This window comes from Lycium ferocissimum, chromosome 4 (genome assembly GCF_029784015.1).
Source record: "Lycium ferocissimum isolate CSIRO_LF1 chromosome 4, AGI_CSIRO_Lferr_CH_V1, whole genome shotgun sequence".
In the NCBI taxonomy this organism is placed as follows: domain Eukaryota; kingdom Viridiplantae; phylum Streptophyta; class Magnoliopsida; order Solanales; family Solanaceae; genus Lycium; species Lycium ferocissimum.
In genome coordinates this window covers 29,713,093-29,733,642 of record NC_081345.1, presented here as the reverse complement: position 1 = coordinate 29,733,642, position 20,550 = coordinate 29,713,093, and the positions used below count along the sequence as shown (strand labels likewise).

Sequence of the window (20,550 nt, the reverse complement as noted above, 5' to 3'; positions counted from 1 at the left end):
ACAAAACCTAAGATAATGTATTGCATTTATATGAAAAATATATTATTAAATTGAATTAACTCTTACCCCTATCAATAACAATAATATTATTATAAGATATTTGTAGGCTGACCGGTGAAGAGAAACCCTTTCTTGCTTCTATCATGTATTACTACATAATTTACTGGAGATTTTGACTTTCAGTCCCGCTACTTGTAAACTTTATGAATAATATATTTCCTCTGTTTCAATTTGTTTGAATCTATTTTAAATTTTAGTTGATCGTACTAAAATAAATGACCTCTTTCACAATTTGGAAATAAATTCGCTTTATGAATGATTTGTGTACACAAATTTTGAAAGGCTTTATTTTTAGCCAAGTTTCAAAAGTCTTTCCTCTTTCTTAAATGTCGTGTCCAGTCAAATGGGTTCATATAAATTGAAACGGAGGGAGTATATGATAGATGATTTTATTAAAAAAATTACTGTCAATCAAGATGCAAGTGAAACTTACTAATGGTGAAGTTGTCTTGTATCAACTCTCAGAAGGGTTACGTCGATCTGGTTGGAGGTGGTGGGGCCCTCACATCCACCAAGTCTAGTTTTACCCTCATGAGCATTCGCAATGGGGCCTTGAGCCCCTCCTGATTGGGGATTTCATATTTATCGAGTAAATTAGAAACTTTAAATTTCAAAGTAAACTTCTGTCATATTTTTTAAGGCAATTAATTGTTTTGAATCTTATTTGTGCAAAATGACAATGTGGCTGCTGGTGACGTCTCTGATTTTGGGGTACTATTCGGGTTTTCACTCGGATGGCAGGAATTTGGAGTTAGAGATGTCAAAATATGTGTTGTTGAGGCAGAGGCATAAAATTTAAGGGATGGTTGACTTTTAGAAACGTAAATATTTGTCTGTAAAAAGTGTTTGCTATGGTTGTAAGCTTTAAAGCTTGTGTACAGTTGTTCATCTTTCCCTTCTCTTTTCGGATAACTTTTTTTTTTTTTTTTTTTTTTTTGTGTCCATTGAATATGTTGAATCTCTCTAGACATCTATGTCTATAAATTGGCACATGGAACTCTCGCGAAATGAAAATACCACTCCTAAAATGTATATTTTGCAGTGGTACTTTTAGTCCCTCATGGAGTACGAAATGAAAGATATTGAACTTCTTGATGGGAAATGGATAATTACTCTCTTTTGACTACAAATAACTAGCGTGACGAACCTTGATTTTCAAAAATTGAATATGTTATTGTTCTTGATCGAACATAGTTCTGAATCAGGTGAAACTTGATCTGTTGTGAAGTAAATCTTCAATGGATTTCTCTTGATCTACTGTCTGATTCCCTTTCAAATAGCTTTGAATGATGTACAATGAAATTCCTGATTTATCTATCAAATCTTGATTAATTTATAACTTGATTTAGGAGTTTTGGTTTGACTTTGTTTCACTCCTATGGGATATGAGAAATTAACGTTATAGAGTGAGACATATGCAGTTTTCTGTCGTTTCCTTTTGCCTGATTGAAAATGTTTGAGGTTTACGAAATCTTTAGTTTAGGATTGCCCTTCATCGATATTGGCCCGTTTTCTTCTTCAATGCATGCATGTGCTTCTCTTGCTAAGGGGTCGTTTGGTAGAGTGTAAAAAGTTATGCCGAATATGGTGTATTAGTAATGTTAAGATTATTTCTTATCAACTGTTTGATTTGGTGTATTAAAAATAACATGCATCACATAATTTTTTTAAAATTATTAGTTTATAAAAATGCCTTCAAAGTGTTTAGTTTTGTACATTTGTGGATATCCAAAATTTAATCAATAATCACTCCGCCACTTATCTTTTTAAAAGAAGCATATATTGCGGATGTACTTTTCGTCCTTAACATAAACAATGTAAATGTGTTAAAAAAAATGACGAATCCTAACAAAGTTCTCCCAAGATTAATGTTTTTATATAAAAAAGGCTAAAAAAAATTCTTTGATTTGTCTACCTATGTAGTATTGAACTGAACATTTATTTATAAAAAGCGAAACATGCTAAGTATTTATTTATCTACCACGGATATGTATGTTTTGAGAAGTTATGACCAATGAAATAACAAAAAGAACCGGCGGAGAATGAATATAATAGGGTTATTTATAATTTTATTTCTCACTTTCTAGGATTATAGGTGCAGAAATAATTTCTCACTACTTCAGTTTGCAAACTCAATATATTCATATTAATCCACCGTTAATTTAATTTCTGTATAATTAGTTTAAGTTTATAACTGTGTATAATTGGTCGAACAATCAAATGACTCCTAGTGACACCACTTCCTCAAAAACAGAAAACAAAGCTCACTCCCAATAAAAAACCAAAATGGTTCTCGTAAAATAGTAGATCTACATATGTACTACGTGCATACGTTAATATCCCAGGTCACATATACGTACGTGGCAATAAAGTTACTCTGAAACAAAAAAGGCAAATTAACCTTTATGTGTCACTATAAATCTTACTGAGTACGTAATAGGAAGTTTTTATATTCCTTCCGAAAATGTTACTTTGCAAAATTTTCTTCTTATTCTTTCAACAAGAAAGTGTCGAGAGAGACGCAAATGTATAATATTAGTGGAACGGCATGGAAAAAATGACACTGACAAGATATGTATATACATTCTTGTGAAAAATTCTACCATGACGCGTAAGGAACATCATGGTCAACCACAATTAAATTCCTTCCTCCCCCAACAAGAAAACAAGAAATACAATAGATAGAAGACCCAAATCCTAAAAGGGCACGTTATTTTTAAATTTGCTAATGTATTGTTCCCTTTGTTTCAATTGATGTGACATCATTTTCTCGTGATATACTTTAAAAAATAATACACAATTCTATATTTGAATAAGTTGATTTTAAATTTTTCATTTTATCTTCAATGAGGAGTTTTATAGTTACACAAACATCATAATTTTCACAACTATTCATTTCGTTCTTATATGTGCTAGCAAAGTTATGTTACTTCTATTGAAACGGAAGAAGTACATAATTGTAGTAGGTTAGCATTATCTTTTTTTTTTTGTTTTTGTTAATTTGCACTTTAAATTATCATTGCCTTTTTATTACTTTGAGAGCCATATTTCTACATTTGATTTGAGTCCAATAATTACGTCAATTTAAGGCACTTATATTTGACGTGTGAATTGTGGAATGAAACAAACCAAGAAAAGACCAATCAGTTACACCGTACGAAGGAAGGGGCTGGAAAAAGACCAATCAGTTTGTCCACTATATTTATTCATATCCTACTAGTGAGCTATAATTACACGTAACATGCCGCCTTTCCTAACAATTACACAAACATTTAATCAATCTACACTTTATTATTTGAATTAAAACATATTCCTCTTGAGAGAGTTCCAAATGACCTATTCTGGTTTTGAGAATTTTACTTTGTGATAAACCACAGTTTTTCAATTGGTTTTATGTCTAATCTTATTAAGTTTAGGTGGACAGTCGGAAAATATGTCCGTTAGCAAAATAAATTTGGAAGAAAATACTTGTCGCTCTAAGAAATTAAGAAATTTTTTTTTCTTTCAATTTCACCCTTATGGCTTATGTTATTCAAGAGGGAGCTAGCTATTAAGTAATTATTTAAGAGAGACAGACAATTTTAACTTAATCAAATATTCCTCATAATTAAATACTTTTCCTGTCCCAATTTATATGACACTCTTTCATTTTTAGTCAGTCCAAAAAAGAATGGTACATATCTATGTTTAGCAACAATTTAACTCTAAAAATCTCATTTTATCTTTAATTAAATGATTTCTAACCACAAAATTTCTTTGACTTGATGTAGACCACAAGATTTTTTTTTTTTTAATTAAAACGACCACAAGATTCAAGAGTCTTACTTTCTTTCTTAAACTTCATGCTACCAAACACCCTCGTCTATATGAGGACGAATGGAGTATTAAATAGTTTTCGGTATCGATATTTCAAAACCTACAACGACAGTTTAATTTTCTGGTTCTAAAGTTGAATCAATCCAATTACACTATTTTCCCAAAAATTTAAATGCTGAATTCTAGGTAGAAACTTGTTTTCTAAAAACCTTTTCTTATTAAAAAAAAGAAAAACAAGAAAAAAATGAACTATTTCAAGGAACTAACTGAGCTACATTTTGACGTTGAGATCTATGGCCCCAACCACATGGTGAGCGTATTTTTCTAATTAATCTGGATGATAAGTGTCAATTCTTTGTGAACTTTATATTGGGAAGGACAATTAAGCAACTTGCAGTACTATTCTCACCGTAAACTTGTTAATCACGTTTAGATTTTTTTTTTTGGAAATTTTAGAAACGAAAACTCATAAAACAAAAAGTCAATGATGCAATTAGTGCGGACCCCCTTGTTTGGAATAAGAAATTAAGAAAGATGCAAGATGGGCATAAACAAATTCTTTTGTACCATCAAAGGTTGTTAGAATAGATGGAATAAAAAGGCACAGACCCCTAAATTTGTTCTGATATTTTATTTAGATTTTCCAACTAAGACGTTGATCATCTGGACCCTTGAACATAAACTAAACTGTGTCATTTGAACACATCGTGCTAGCTTGGCACATGCGTGCAATACACTGCTTTAAAAAGAGAGTGAGAGACCAAATTTTTCCTTTTTTAAAATTTTTAATCATTGAAAATTAATTTTAAGAAAAAATCTATTTAAATAATTAAAAAAAACTGAAAAACCTAACCCATCCTCTCCGATAGTCCACTTCGCCACCGCCACCGCCGCTGCCGCCACCGCCGCCGACACCACCACCGCAGCTTCTTCAGCCGCCGCCGCTACCGCTCCACTTAAAAATCTATTTAAACAAATCTCCGAAGAAAAATGATACCGTTTTTTTAATTATTTAAATAGATTTTGAAGCAACGGCGGAGGCGGCGAAGTGGGCTAGGTTTTTAGATCGGAGAGGATGGGTTGGGTTTTTCATGTTTTTTTTTTTTTAAAAAATTATTTAAATAGATTTTAAAATTATTTTTCTTAATTTTTTTTTTTTGTTGACATGACTTATTTTTATTGATCTATTTTTTCATGTCACAGCAAGTGTAGCTCACACACCACACTTGATCTGGACTGTGTTCAAATGGCACAGTTTAGCTTGTGTTCGAAGATCCAGATGGTCAACGTCTGAGTTGGGGGTCTAAATGGAATATCTGGACATGTTCAGGAGTCTATCGATAACTTTAGCCTTTAAAATTTATGAATTTTGAATCGTAACTTTTTTTTGTTTACTGGATTTCTGATACATTATTTAAATATATTAGCTGAATCTTTTAATACAAATCCAGTCAAAGCTTTCTGGTTGTGCCGAATCCATAACTACTATTGCAGCTCCGCCTCTGATACAGTGGGGTAGTAGTACTCCTCCATCCGGGTTTGAGCCTCAGAATAAAATTCCTTTAATGAAACGTCTTATCCCAATTATAGAATTTTTTGGCACAAATTTAAATTAATAGAGCCCAAAACACATAAAATGAATATTTTTGTAATGTAATGAGTCATGTCCTTTAATTCCAAGTTCCTAATAAAATCCACTTAAGTTGAATGAAAGGAGTTTTCGCATGTTTGATTTGCTGTACAGTCTACAGAGTGGGAGGCCTCAACTGTTGGTCCCAAACTTTACTTCTTCAACGACCTTATTTATAACGTACCACTGTTACTTGTTAGAGTACTACTATACGTACATTTAAGTATAGTCAATCAATATTCCTTGTTGCAATTTCCCAAATTAACTTTTTCAACTACTGAACTACATTTTTTTTTTTTTTTTAAATAACTGAACTACTGAAGGAAAAATAAAGAAATTGCTTGACTCCCTTTGGTTTAAATATTTGACGCTCTAGCAAACTAAATTTATTTCAGGATTACAGGATATTTGATGCTTAGAAAAATAAAAATCATTTATTGAGTTCTAAAATTAGAAGAATATTATGTTTAAGAGTATTAGATGACAAATTGCAGCTTACATGATTGAGACTTATGTTGCAAAAAGCCAAAAATTTTACGACTATTCTTAATGTTAGGTAGGATTCTAAACCTTGTAAATATCCAAGAGACCTACGTTTTTGTTTTTATGTTTCCGCCCAAAATCTCCAAATTTCGTACGAAAGTATATTACATACCATGTGAAAGAAAAAAGGCATTGGCAAGTAATTAGACCAAGTCGTTAAATGAATGCAAGTGCAGTGTATCATCAAGCAATACACAATTTATTCATTTGGTTTACAGACAAAGTTATATAAAATTATTACAAAAATTGTAATATAAGTCCATAATTATAAGATTATTTAATATTCTTATTATTATTTTTTTTGCAAATATTTAATTCATTGTGTTAACGTAGAATACATAATATATAAAATAAATATTCACAATCTTAGATTTTTCTAAAAATTAAATAAAAAATAGAAATAGGAAATCAAGATTATTTCAGCTTCTTATGTGATTTATTCTAAGTAACTATTCTTGTAAAGTTATTCCATATTAGATTCGAGGGAAAAGACATGTTTTAACCCTATAAAAACTCACTTTAAACTAAACTTAAGTTGTATTTATATACCCCCTTAACAACTTTTATTTCAATTATTTTCCACCTCTAATGTGTGGCAAAAAAGAAAAAAGAAAAAGAAATTTAGGCAAGTAAATGACATAAAAAGATGGGCCACTAATATATATATATATATTATTATTATATAATAAATCAATAAAATTAAATAAAAATGGGTCTTTTCTCTTTTTTTCTAACCACCCCCCCCCGTCCTCTTCCCCACCAACCTCCACCACCACCACCACCACCTCCACCACGCGCTACCACCATGGAAGTATATTATTAACCAACTTTCTTCATTGTTTAACGATTATATCCCCTTCTTGCACAATATAATCTTTCCCCTCTAACCTCAACTGCGTACACAAAGATAAATCATGTAACCAGCTTGATCTATTCTTTGTTTGCACGGGTCAGTAGGCACAAAGAAACATCTCATTTTGAAGTGCTGGATTCAAAGTCAGGAGATCGGTAACAGCTATCAATATCCAATTACATAAATAAGGATTATTAAGGGATCTGACATGATAATGAAGTGGTCCACTAATTCTTTTTAAAAAGGTTCACTCCAGCAAAATGTTATCCGATCAATACTAAATACTAATCAGGAAATGACACCAAAAAACAACCATGGATTCTTTACTTGTTGACTCATCTTCATCCGAATTCATGAAATGGAATGGTCGTAGTTAGGAAGTGGATACGGTGACGGTGTTCGGCCCACCACCGAAGATGGGGTGCGGAACCATGGGAAGGGTGTGGAGGCGCGGGCGACGATGATTATTAAGAAATAGGGGAATGCGGGGCGTGGGGTGATGAACAAGATAATAGGGTGGGGGCGGGGGGGCTATGGCGGCGGGGGGGAGGGGCGGGGGGTGGGTGGGAAGTAGATGGTGGGTAGGGGGCGTCGGAATAGTGGGGTGGGGGAAGAGGAGCGGGTGAAGAAGAAAGAGAAAAGGAGAAGTGGAAGAAGAAAGAAAGAGAAAAAAAATGATAAAAGAAAAATAATTTTCTTTTGGGCGGCGGCGGCGGCGGCAGGGCGGCGGCGGCGGTTGGTGAAGAAGAAGAAAGAGAAAGAGAAAAAATAATAAAAGAAAAATAAAAAATGAAGTGTTGGTATTTTTTTTATTAACATCTTCGAGAGTGATATTATTTTTTTAGGTGGAAAATAATTGAAATGAAAGTTGTTAAGGGGTATATAAATACAACTTTAGTTGTTAAAGTGAGTTTTAAAGTTCGGTTTGGTTAAAACATGTCTTTTCTCTAGATTCGATATAAACTAATATCAAGTACATTTTAGTAATATTGTTGCAGCGAAAACAACATATTACCAACTACACAAAATATCAAATTATACTCCTCAATTATACATTGGAATTAATTGACAAGGTAGGAAAACGAAAGGGAAGAAAAAAAATGTTGGAGTTGTTTGGTGTTATGGGGTTTGAAATTGAATAGCCAAAAAGCTGACTGCCGGCTCTGATTTATAGACTCATGTGGGTCAACCTGTCAGAAAAACCAATCATCTTCGATGTTTTGGTTAATGCCACGTTTGGAAAAAGAGGGAACAAACCCCATTCAAATAATACTCCTACCATTGTTGCTTCCTCCTTAAATTAATTGAAGTAGGAGTGTGATTAAATTATGTATTTTTCTGAGAATAATGACAAAAAAATGAGAAATTTTTTAATTTAAATTTTTCTAACGTAAGAAAGGTTTTAAGAGAGAGGAAAACAAAGCCCCGGTGGAGAAAAAAAAATGTCTAGAAATTTTGATATAAATTTTTAAGAATATCATAATGAACTACAAAATCAATTAATTTAATTTTTGTGAGGTATCATTATGTTTCAAAGAAAAACCATGATTTTTTTTTTTAATACTGTTCTGATTATATACCAGAGCAAATATTAATAGAGCTGTACTTACTACTCCTTTGTTACCGGATTTGTCATACACACATAATTTGAAATGAAGGTAGGTGATCACATTGTGAATAATTTTTAATTTGTTTGGTGTTAAAGCAAGCAACGCTAGTAGATTGAACTTTTTTCCTAGTTAATCCAAGTCAGACTTTCAAAATTAGTAACTCGTAATCTTGCTCTTTCCCCTTCTTATTCTTGCAAAGGAAAAGGGAAAAAATACGAGTAAGAAAGAATTAAGAGAATTGTTAAAAGATCTAATCAAAATCAATCTTTTTTTAATTACATCAAGAGGGAAAGAAAAGCTTGGCTAGCTATTAACAGGTTTAAACTCTTCACCGTAACAACGGAAGACACAAAATTCACCAATAAACTAGCCCTCAACCTCGATCACAATTTATTTAATACAATAATTTTTCTTTTTAATTTCCGCGATTTGAATCATACACTTGAAAACAAATTGGAGTATGCATAGTTGGTCAAGTAAAAGTTGACCCAACTAGTGATACTAACCTAATCTTTTTCTAGATGACCAACCAGACTATAAGACCTAGTCATGGTACAAAGATATTTTTTTATAACTTTAGAAGAATGATACATAACTATCTTTTCAAAACAGTTGTAATTAATTAAACTACGAAAATGAAAACACATTAGTAACCACTATAGTATACTCCTATATGTTTATTTTTTACAAAAATAAAATTGAGAGAATGAGGTTAGTAGACTAGTAGTGATTAGCACGTCGTACTGTCGTAGTCGTCAATTTATATAATAGCTACATACACCCACATTGAAAAAGTTGTAATTAATTAAACTACGAAAATGAAATCACATTAGTATCCACTATACTATACTCCTATATGTTTATTTTTCACAAATAAAATTGAGAGAATGAAGTTAATAGACAAGTAGCAGTGAATAGCATGTCGTAGTCGTCAAAGTATATAGCTAACATACACCTACATTTATTAAATACTCATATAATAAATACTCCCTCTATTTCATAATAAATGGGTTTTTTTTAGCTTATGCACACTGTTAAAAAATTAGGAGTGTTTTTATTAATTTACTCCTAATTAAATGTCTAGAAAAAAAAAAAGGTACTTAGTATTTTTGGTTTCCCACCCAGTGTCCGGTACTCGCATTAAAGCTCGATCATATTCGGATTCGCGCCTGTGGAGCCCCATTCTAGGATAAGCGCTTCTACCAAAGTTTTTTCATACTCAGGGCTCGAATACGAGACCTTTAGTTAAGGGAGGAACAACTCCATCCGCTGCACCATATCCTTTGTGATAAAAAAGGTAGTCAATGATTCTTGGTTATATAAATAAAGATAATTTTAAAAGAATAGAATCAATTTCTTTTTAAAATTCTAAAATATGCTTATTTCGAAACATAATGAAAAGTCTAAAACAACATTTATTATGAAACTGAGGTAGTATAATTTATTTTTGGGAAACCCCGTAAATTAGACTTTACTGAAATAATACAGAAACAGGTTTGAATCTTCAAACACAGAAGAACAAGTCTTTTATTTGGCCTACTAAACCCAAAATCCCTTCTCCTTTCTCTCTCTATACATTGTACATTGCGCGATCCCTGCAACTCCATAGCTATTTTTGTATTCTGCTCGTATAGCTTTCCTTTTTGGGTCTTCATCTATTTCCTTTTCGGTATTTGTTGACTTCAGGTGACTTTTTTTCATTGTTTTATATCATCAAAGAAAAATGTATTTTCCCTTTTTATTACTTGAGCTTTTTGTTTGTTGGAATCAGTAGATGAATTGTTGCACAAGTATGCTAGATTTCGGTTTGTCGGTTAATTTATTGTTTTTATTGTGTTAATGTGCTTGATTAGCTGTAACTTAGCTGAAATTTTATGTGATTTTCGTTTTTTGTTTCTTTATTTTTTTTTTCTATTTTTTTGATTTACAGTATTTTGGCAGCCAAATTGGGGTTTTTTCATTGTTTTGATTTTCCAATATTCCTTGTTGTTGTTGTTGTTGTTTTTGGGTTGGTCAACTTTTAATTAGTTTGTGATTTGGATAAGAAGCTAAATCTGTGGTAATTTTAGTTTTTCCTATATATGCTCTAGGAGGTGTTTTTCTAATTGACTGCTTAAGTTGACTAAAATGTCGGTTCAAATTTTTGTATGCAATTGGATGGGTCTTAAATGATATATACATGGAATGCTATTTGTATAGGGATGTTTTTTTTTTTGTTGAATATTAGTGTCACTTACATTCTGCTGAGATTAATTTGTGTTTTCGAGGTTAATATATCATCTGGGAGTTTTTTGTTGGAATTTTTCTACCGTTGAGTTATGGGGTTGGCCTGTCTATTTCTTTGTTTGTACATGTTTATTGTCTAGTTTATGAGAATAATTTTTTTTTGATTGACAGTTCAAACCTCGGGGGGTTAAAGAAGAGGCCGATCCCCTATCCACTCGAGCAGGATATTGTGCATGAGGGTGCCCTTCAATTGTCCTGGTGAAAGCTATTGATAACGATTCTTTTTTAAACGTATAATGTGGGTGTATGACTGATTTTGGCTTTCATTGGGAGGAAAACAATGGCACGAGGCAGCAGCAAAAGGGCAAAGATTCAATGGAGCAATCTATATACATTTGGTTGCTATCGACCACGAACTGATGAGGAAGAGGGTCCCCATCAGCTGGGCGCTGGTTTTTCACGAGTAGTCCATTGCAACCAGCCCCATCTCCATGAAAAGAAACCTCTTAAGTACTGCACAAATTACATATCTACCACGAAGTATAATTTCATCACATTCCTGCCCAAGGCCACGTTTGAGCAATTCAGACGTGTTGCTAACTTGTATTTCCTCCTTGCTGCAATTCTGTCAGCCACAACGAATCTTTCTCCATTCTCACCTATCAGTATGATAGCTCCTTTGGTCTTTGTTGTTGGGTTGAGTATGGCGAAGGAGGCATTGGAAGACTCGCGGCGGTTCATACAAGATATGAAGGTCAATCTGCGAAAAGCTCGTCTACATAAGGAAGGTGGTGATTTTGGTCCAAGGCCATGGATGAAGATTCGTGTCGGAGACATCGTGAAGGTGGAAAAGGACCAATTTTTTCCGGCTGATTTGCTTCTTTTATCATCGAGTTATCAAGATGGAATCTGTTATGTGGAAACTATGAACTTGGATGGAGAGACAAACTTGAAGGTAAAAAGAGCTTTGGAGGTTACCCTACCATTGGATGATAACGAGGCTTTCAAGGATTTCAGGGCTACCATAAAATGTGAAGATCCCAATCCTAACCTTTACACTTTTGTGGGCAACCTTGAATATGATCGTCAGATTTATCCTCTTGATCCTACTCAGATTCTCCTCAGGGATTCAAAGCTTAGGAATACAACATATATCTACGGAGTTGTTATATTCACTGGTCATGACAGCAAAGTTATGCAAAATTCTACAGAATCTCCTTCGAAAAGGAGTAGGATCGAACTTCAGATGGACAAGATAATTTACATCCTCTTCACCCTCCTTCTCGTGATATCATTTATGAGTTCCATTGGCTTTGCCGCAAAAACAAGATTCAACATGCCAGACTGGTGGTATATGCAGCCTATGGACAAGAACAATAATACAACTGATCCAAACAGGCCTGAGTTGTCAGCCTTTTTCCATCTGATCACTGCACTAATATTATATGGTTATTTAATTCCTATTTCCCTCTATGTTTCTATTGAAGTAGTGAAGGTCCTACAGGCATTGTTCATAAACCAGGATATTAATATGTATGATGACGAGACAGGCACTCCTGCTCAAGCACGAACATCAAACTTAAATGAGGAGTTGGGGCAGGTTGATACCATCCTCTCGGATAAAACTGGCACTTTGACGTGCAACCAAATGGACTTCCTAAAATGCTCCATTGCTGGTATTGCATATGGGACACGAGCCAGTGATGTGGAACTTGCAGCTGCAAAGCAGATGGCAGAGGACCTTGGTAGGCAAGATCCTGACATTTCACGGAGACGCTCATCAGAAATTGAACTAGAGAGGGTCGCCACTCCTAGATGTGATGTCAGGCCGGCAATAAAGGGGTTCAGCTTTGAGGATAGCCGACTTATGAAGGGAAGTTGGATGAAGGAACCAAATGCAGATATCATCTTGCTATTCTTTAGGATACTTTCAGTTTGCCATACTGCTATTCCTGAGTTAAATGAGGAGACTGGCAGCTACAATTATGAAGCAGAATCTCCTGATGAAGCAGCATTTCTTGTTGCAGCTAGGGAATTTGGCTTTGAGTTCTGTAAAAGAACTCAATCAAGAGTTATTATACGGGAGGGGTATCCTTCTTTTCATGAGCCCAATGAAAGGTGAGACACAGCCTCAAATATTCCCAGTTGCTTTCAAGAGCTGCATTACCATTGTAGTATATTATTACCAACTTACTCTTGATTTTTTTAACTCTAGGGAATTCAAAATTCTCAATCTATTGGACTTCACCAGCAAGCGGAAGAGAATGTCTGTTATCGTCCGAGATGAGACGGGACAGATTCTTCTCTTGTGTAAAGGAGCAGACAGGTCTTTCTTTTGACATTATCTAAAACTAGTCTCTATTATGTATCTATTCCCGTATACCTTGAAGTGGACCATTGAAGAGGCTGTTATGCTTTTAAAGATGCTGCTAACATGCCTGTAAATTCCAGTCCGTTTTTCTAGTTATGACTCTCCATAGCCACCTCTCTGTTACCCCTCCTGTTGGGTGATTTCCTTCCTTTTAAATTTTTATTTCCCAGCCCACCGTTTTCTTTGATCGAACATGGCATTGTTGTTTGCTAAGTTTGGGTTTGCTGAGCGCATGAAAAAAGAGTTTCTAAGTTATGTTTATCTCTTGGCTTGGCTAATTGTTTAGTCACAGACTCCCAGATGTGGCCTTTGCGACCTTTCTGATGTAATTTTTAGATGATATGTTGTTTTTTGGATATGCAGCATCATCTATGAGAGATTAGCAAAGAACGGAAGGAGATTTGAGGAGGCTACCACGAAGCATTTAAATGATTATGGGGAAGCAGGGTTGCGTACTCTCGTGCTTGCCTATAAAAAGCTGGACGAGACAGAGTACTCTGTGTGGAATGAAGAATTTACTAAAGCAAAAACTTCAATCAGCGGTGATAGAGATGCCAATCTTGAACGTCTATCTGATTTGATGGAAAAGGAATTGATCCTTGTTGGTGCTACAGCTGTGGAGGATAAACTACAGAAGGGAGTATGTATTTTGTGCTCCTCAAAAATCCGAACTATATTTTCTCAGACACAATAGCAATTTTTGACTATTTCTCATCTGTACCTTTTCATCAGGTTCCTCAGTGTATAGATAAACTGGCGCAAGCTGGTCTCAAGATCTGGGTTCTGACAGGTGACAAGATGGAAACAGCCATTAACATAGGGTCTGTCTCCCACTCAGATATATATCTTCTACGATCTCATTCATTATTCATACTTGTGTAGTCGTTGGATTTGAGTTGGTAAAATAACACTCCGGATACCATGCAGGTACGCGTGTAGTCTACTTCGGCAAGGGATGAGACAAATATGCATAACGACGATGAATGCAGACTCAGTGGAAAGAAGCTCTGAACAGGTAGGTCACTATAAAACAAGTTTTTCAAGTTGTTACTTGTATTATTATTCATGCCGTCTCAATTGCTCTCTTTCACTTATCAGACTATCAAGGAGAACATTTTGATGCAAATCACAAATGCTTCTCAAATGATCAAGCTTGAAAAGGACCCACATGCTGCATTTGCCTTGATTATTGATGGGAAAACTCTAACATATGCTTTGGAGTATGATATGAAACATCAATTTTTGAATTTAGCAGTCGATTGTGCATCTGTGATTTGCTGTCGTGTCTCTCCTAAGCAGAAGGCCTTGGTAAGCTATGTGAAATCCATCTAAAATTTCAATTCTAGCCCAACAGTTCATCCATGAAATTGGTCATATTTACATTAATTTGTATTCGATTTGGATCGCAGATTACTAGGTTAGTAAAGGAAGGAACTGGAAAAACCACATTAGCAATTGGTGATGGTGCAAATGATGTCGGGATGATCCAAGAAGCGGACATTGGAGTTGGCATTAGCGGTGCAGAAGGAATGCAGGTTGGTGATACATCTAGCTGGCATTTTGGTGGTCTTAATATACTAAAAGAATTTTTACATTTTGCTTAGATTAATTATCTTTTCAATACTGCATTCAAAAAATTTGTTAGAGAAGTACGGTCAAAGGGGTGCAATACATATACATTAGAGTGTACAGAATTACAGACTGACTTGAAACAACATGAATTTTTCCTTTCTCCTATTTCTATTGAACAGAGAGAGAGAGAGAGAGAGAGAGAGAGAGAGAGAGAGAGAGAGAGAGAGAGTGAGTAACTTATATTTCCTCTTCCCTAGATCTTTCTTTTTCCATGTTTCTTGCATTGGAGAAGAGCGGAAAAGAGTTACTGAATGCAATCGCTGGCATGGGAAAAGGGGAAGGAACAAGATTGTGGTGAATTTATGAGATATTTTAATATTTTTTCTACTGAATATTTGTCTCCCTCAGAGATATCACCTAATATCATCTTTTTTAGAAGCTAGCCAGATTGACATCAGCAATCTGACCCAAGGAAGGGTAGTAGCTGGGCTGGAGAATCTTTCCTACTTGGGAAAGATGATCATAAATCCATTTGCCTAAGTAGATTGCTGCATATAGAAGTTAACCAAAAAAGTGAGTGTGATTTCATAGGAAGATATGTTATGTCATGACAAAAATAACCTAGATCAATTGTCTCTCTTTAAGGAGCCTTGGTCATTTTAAATCACACCGAACTTTTTTATTGATTGTTAAGATCACACGGATTTTTTTTATTGATTTAAAGATCACACCGATTTTTTTTCTTGATTTTAAGATCACACCGATTTTGATCGGTAACAGCTAACATATGAGTACATATCTAACTGAAATGGTAGAATATTCAAATAATTACACACTTTGTTGAACTGCCCTTATTTTTGCACAGTGTGTCAAAAAACTATATGACTGTAGATTTCTTGTTACTTCTGGAAAACAGTGTAATATATTATCTCATCTAATATCTAAGGTCTTGCATTTCTTCGATTCAAGTAAATTCAAATTAGTAACGTAACAAAAGTTTTTATGTTCTATTCCATTTGGGTTTCGACGAGGTTTCCATGATTCATCTTGCTGCGTGTTGTCGGCAAAGATTGATTAGCTTAAGTAGAATCTGGAAAATCCTCTCTAATTTGGAAAGATGACCCTAAATCCATTGGCTCAAGTAGAGCATTGCTGCATTTATAAGTAAAAAGATCACTTAACAACTCATATTTGCTTTCCAGTTTTTAACATAAACCAAACCCGCTTTTAAAGTTTGGCATGCCAGAGTATATGGATTGAGAAATAAAACAAGGCTACTTCCCTCTCTGCAAGCATATTTTGCTCTTGGACGCTGTAAGTCGGCTTACTTGATTATTAGCTTCTTGCAGGCTGTGATGGCTAGTGACTTTGCTATTGCACAGTTTCGGTTCTTGGAGAGACTTCTCGTTGTACATGGGCATTGGTGCTACAAACGAATTGCTCAGATGGTAATTCCTCTGAATCTGTCTTATTTTATTGATAGAAAAATGATCATGTTTTGGTTCATGGATGCTTGTCATGTTTCATCTAACTTGCGGCGTATTCTACGTGCAGATATGCTATTTCTTCTATAAAAATATAGCTTTTGGCCTCACACTCTTTTACTTTGAGGCTTTTGCGGGCTTTTCGGGCCAGTCTGTCTATGATGATTCATACATGATTCTGTTCAATGTGATTCTTACCTCACTGCCTGTGATCGCGCTTGGAGTATTCGAGCAGGATGTGTCTTCTGAAGTTTGCTTAGAGGTGAGTCTACTCGATACCTTTTTCTCAGAGTTCCTAGAAGATCGATTTGCAGAGTAACCTCCATTGAACAATAGTAATTTAAAAACTGTAATGTCGTATGCAGTTTCCAGCACTGTACCAGCAAGGGCCCAAAAACTTGTTCTTTGACTGGTATAGGATATTCGGTTGGCTTGGCAACGGTGTCTACACCTCCCTCATTGTTTTCTTCCTCAACATCATCATCTTCTATGATCAAGCCTTCCGGGCTGGAGGCCAGACTGCTGACTTGACTGCTGTGGGTACTACGATGTTCACCTGCATTGTCTGGGCCGTCAACTGCCAGATTGCACTCACAATGAGTCACTTCACATGGATACAACATTTTTTCATCTGGGGAAGTATTGCCAGTTGGTACCTATTTCTTTTGATCTATGGTATGATAGCGCCAGATTATTCTAAATATGCCTTCAGAATCCTGGTGGAAGCTCTAGCTCCTGCTCCAGTCTACTGGTGTACCACCCTTTTAGTAACTGTTGTCTGCACTCTGCCCTACCTTGCGCACATATCTTTCCAAAGGTTAATCAATCCAATGGATCATCACATTATTCAAGAAATCAAGTATTATAAGAAAGACGTTGAAGATCATCATATGTGGACGAGAGAGCGGTCTAAAGCTAGACAGAGTACCAACATCGGGTTCACAGCAAGAGTAGATGCAAAAATTAGGCAGTTGAGAGGGAGGCTGCAGAAAAAGTATTCCTCAATGGGTCCTCAAATTGAGTTAACACAATCATAGCTGTGCATTACTGATTTTCCTTTCTTTTCTTTTTTCTTAGGGATTCTCCCCCTTTTTAATCACAAAAGAATGTAGGGTTTCGCCATTTGCAATTCTTTTGCTGGCGCTTTTTTGACTTGATTTGTAAAATTATTTGTCCAGTGTAGGTCATTCGTTTGTTCCAAAATTAGTGTGCACACAGTATTGTAAAATATTCATATGATTCACGTACAGTTTGGGAAAGAAGACGATGCATATAGTCTTTTATTGTTCTCAAACTTTGTGCTTTGTATATACTCTTCTTGGATATTGATACCCCTTGAAAATACTATATTCAGATCATATTTCATTGCTCCTTTTTTTTTTTTTTTTAACTTGCCTGAATAACAAATGTTCATATACATCATCAATCAAGTCCGATCTAATAATCAAGTCCGATCTAATCTTTTGATCAACAATACTATATTCTTCTTTTTAGTTGGACCAACCTTATTCTTGGTTTATTAATTATTAGAGTTAATCCCGCTTTGCCCCCTAACATTTAAGGTTTGGGAAACAATACCCCCTCCACATATTGAACGGGAACGATAATCCCCTTATGCAATATTTTCCGGTGAGCAATTTCTTTTTTGAATATAGATCTTATTTTTTTTTCTTTCTAGAATTAAAACACAAAAATATATAACTCATATTATTGTCACATTCACTTATTCCATTGTAAATAATGTAATTCTTTTAGGATGTAACAGCTACTTGGAATAATTTGTAAATAAATTTCAAGTTACGTGGCATTCGTTTTTCCTGCATGCGCATTAAATTTTTGAATTCTAATTGCGCATCAACAGTCTACCTAATTTCATTCACCTCTTCCATTGAACACCAAAAAAGCAAAATCAAGGCAAAATAGAACTCTTCAGGTACTTTCTCGATTAACTTAAGCTTGTGTTTTCCTCCTTTTTGATGAGTTTAAGCTAAAAGTCGTTTCACTTTACCCCCTTAAAATTTAAAGGTTGAAAAACAATACCTCCTCCACATATTGGATGGGAACTGTAACTCGCTTATATAATATTTTCTGGTGAGACTTTTTATTTTTTAATAAAGATAATTTTTTAGAACTAAAATACAAAAATATATAACTTTTATTTATTAAATTTAAGTCGCTCATACATTTGCATAAGCATAGACACTCCAATAAGGTGCCTTTTAATTTCATGTAACCAAGCATTTCGTTCTTAACCCTCAAAGAATTACTTATATAATTATAATTAGAATAATGTTTCATATAGGATAAGAATGATTTTTCACGTAAAAAAAATTATTTGCTTGGCTCATTTGTGTCGTTTTGAAAATATAAAAATAGGCTTAAATAATTGATTTATGTGGAAATTATTGTGAAATATATCTTAGCGAATGGAATTGCTACCGTACAAAATATTCATAGATGACCCAAAGATAATGTTAGAGGGGAAAATTAGATAGACGCTGATGTGCAATTAGAACAAAAATTTTAATGCGCATGCAGGTAAAACGAATGCCACGTAACTTGAAATTTATTAACAGATTATTTCAGACAGCTGTAATATCCTAAAAGAAGTACATTATTTTCACGGAATAGGTGAATGTGACAATAATGAGAGTTATATATTTTCGTAATTTAATTCTAGAAAGAAAAAGAAAAAAAAATCTATATACATAAAAAGGTCTCATTGAAAAATATTGCATAATGGGGTTATCGTTCTCATAGAATATGTAGAGAGGTATTGTTTCCCAACCCTTAAATGTTAGGGGCCAAAGTGAGATTAACTCTATCGACAACGTTTCTTCTTTTTAGGTAAATCATCCTGAAAGTATCTTAAAAGTAGCAATTTTAAAAGTAGTTGAGCTTACTTCATTGACTACTTGCACTGCGATTGTGACTCTGGAATTTGGTTTTGTTGGGTGATCTTTAACAAACAATCTGATCAACTTTCATATCAAACCTAGAGCCCGTTTGGATCGGCTTATAAGGTGGTCAAATCAGCTTATAAGCTATTTTTAACTTATTTAAGTGTTCGGCAAAAATAGAAAATAACTTAAATTAAATTAAAAAGTGCTTAAAATAAGCCAAAATCAAGAAGTTGCTCGACCCCAACTTATTTTTTTAGCTTAAAAGCCATTTTGGTTTGACCAACAATTTTACCCTCTTATTCCTTATATTTTCTGTTAATTTCAATACTACCCTTACTTCTAAAAACCCTTTAAGCACTTTTATCCAAACACGTAACTGCTTATTTATAAAATAACTTTCAACACTTAAAAGTATTTTAAGCACTTATGCTTAAAAGCCACTTTTGTTCAGCTAATCCAAACGGCTCCTAGTGGAAATGAGCCAAGGTCACTATTTTAGGTTGAACCAAACTACCCAATTCTTGTTTTGCATACTGCTAGTAACTTTAACTTTGACAACAGGGAGTAAGCTCAGGTGGTAAGCGACCTCTACCTCCACCTCCAAGCTTAAGGTTGTGATTTGAGTTATTTAGAAAACAAAAAAGGTGAGGGATCCTAAGAGGGATAAAAAATTATACTAATAACTTTTTCTACTCAGGCACGAAAATACATAGGTATTTCTTATCCGCCTTCTAAACATGATCCAATAAAACTCAATGATCTACATTCTTGGGCGTGTCACCTAATAGTCAATGAAGTGAGATGAAAATGATAAGAGACGAGCTCTACTTTTGTATAAACAAAAAAATAATACAAAAGTTGGTGGAATGTAATAGACACCGAGTGAAATAGTTGAGATATATAAAAAAATAAAAATGTAAACTCAAAGGTTGGCCACATACAAAGTGGGTAAAAGTGGCCATCAGTCATTACACACATAAGAGTGTGACCTAGTAGTTAATGAAATGACTTGAGAACTATGAGATTTTAGGTTCACAACAAAAATATTAGGCAATTATCATCTGTCCAAATCTGGTTGACAAAGTTATCTGATACCTCTACCGATAGGAGATAGCGACTCTATAGAATTTTATTGAGATGTGCACAAACTAGTCTAAACACCAACATATCCGGTGTAATTTCATAAATGGAGTCTGAGAAAGTTAAGATGTACGCACACATCTGCCCTAGGTTGTTTTCGAAAGACCCACGGCTTAAAAAAGGACACAAACTAGTCCAAATACCACAATAATATTGTATTAAAAAAAAAGAAAAAAAAAGTAGCCATCATACTAACATGTACAGTCAAACCTCTCTATAATGGCAGCGTTTATTCGAAAATTTCATGGCTGCTATAGTGAGGAAGGAGGTTTGTTATGCATGTATACTGGCATTTGATATTTGGATCTCATGTAGCTGTTATAAATAAAAGTACGCAAACAA

The 20,550-nt window shown here is 34.4% G+C and overlaps 1 protein-coding gene across 1 annotated transcript; it reads left to right on the top strand.

The window, feature by feature from the left end:
* Positions 1–9,966: 9,966 nt before the first annotated feature.
* Positions 9,967–17,525, top strand: LOC132052198 (probable phospholipid-transporting ATPase 4). The gene is made up of 11 exons (XM_059443600.1): positions 9,967–10,198; positions 10,910–12,856; positions 12,954–13,064; positions 13,473–13,749; positions 13,842–13,930; positions 14,037–14,124; positions 14,208–14,417; positions 14,519–14,644; positions 16,031–16,129; positions 16,236–16,427; positions 16,531–17,525. Exons 2-11 carry the CDS (start codon positions 11,079–11,081, stop codon positions 17,200–17,202), a joined length of 3,642 nt encoding a protein of 1,213 aa, XP_059299583.1. The 5' UTR covers positions 9,967–10,198; positions 10,910–11,078; the 3' UTR covers positions 17,203–17,525.
* The last annotated feature ends 3,025 nt before the right edge of the window (positions 17,526–20,550 follow it).

Bases quoted from the DNA above. Each gene is read 5' to 3' on its own strand.
- LOC132052198 (XM_059443600.1), top strand. From the start codon at position 11,079: ATGGCACGAGGCAGCAGCAAAAGGGCAAAGATTCAATGGAGCAATCTA. The intron at 16,130-16,235 runs GTAATTCCTCTG...TTCTACGTGCAG, and splicing joins ACAAACGAATTGCTCAGATG to ATATGCTATTTCTTCTATAA. The intron at 16,428-16,530 runs GTGAGTCTACTC...TGTCGTATGCAG, and splicing joins CTTCTGAAGTTTGCTTAGAG to TTTCCAGCACTGTACCAGCA.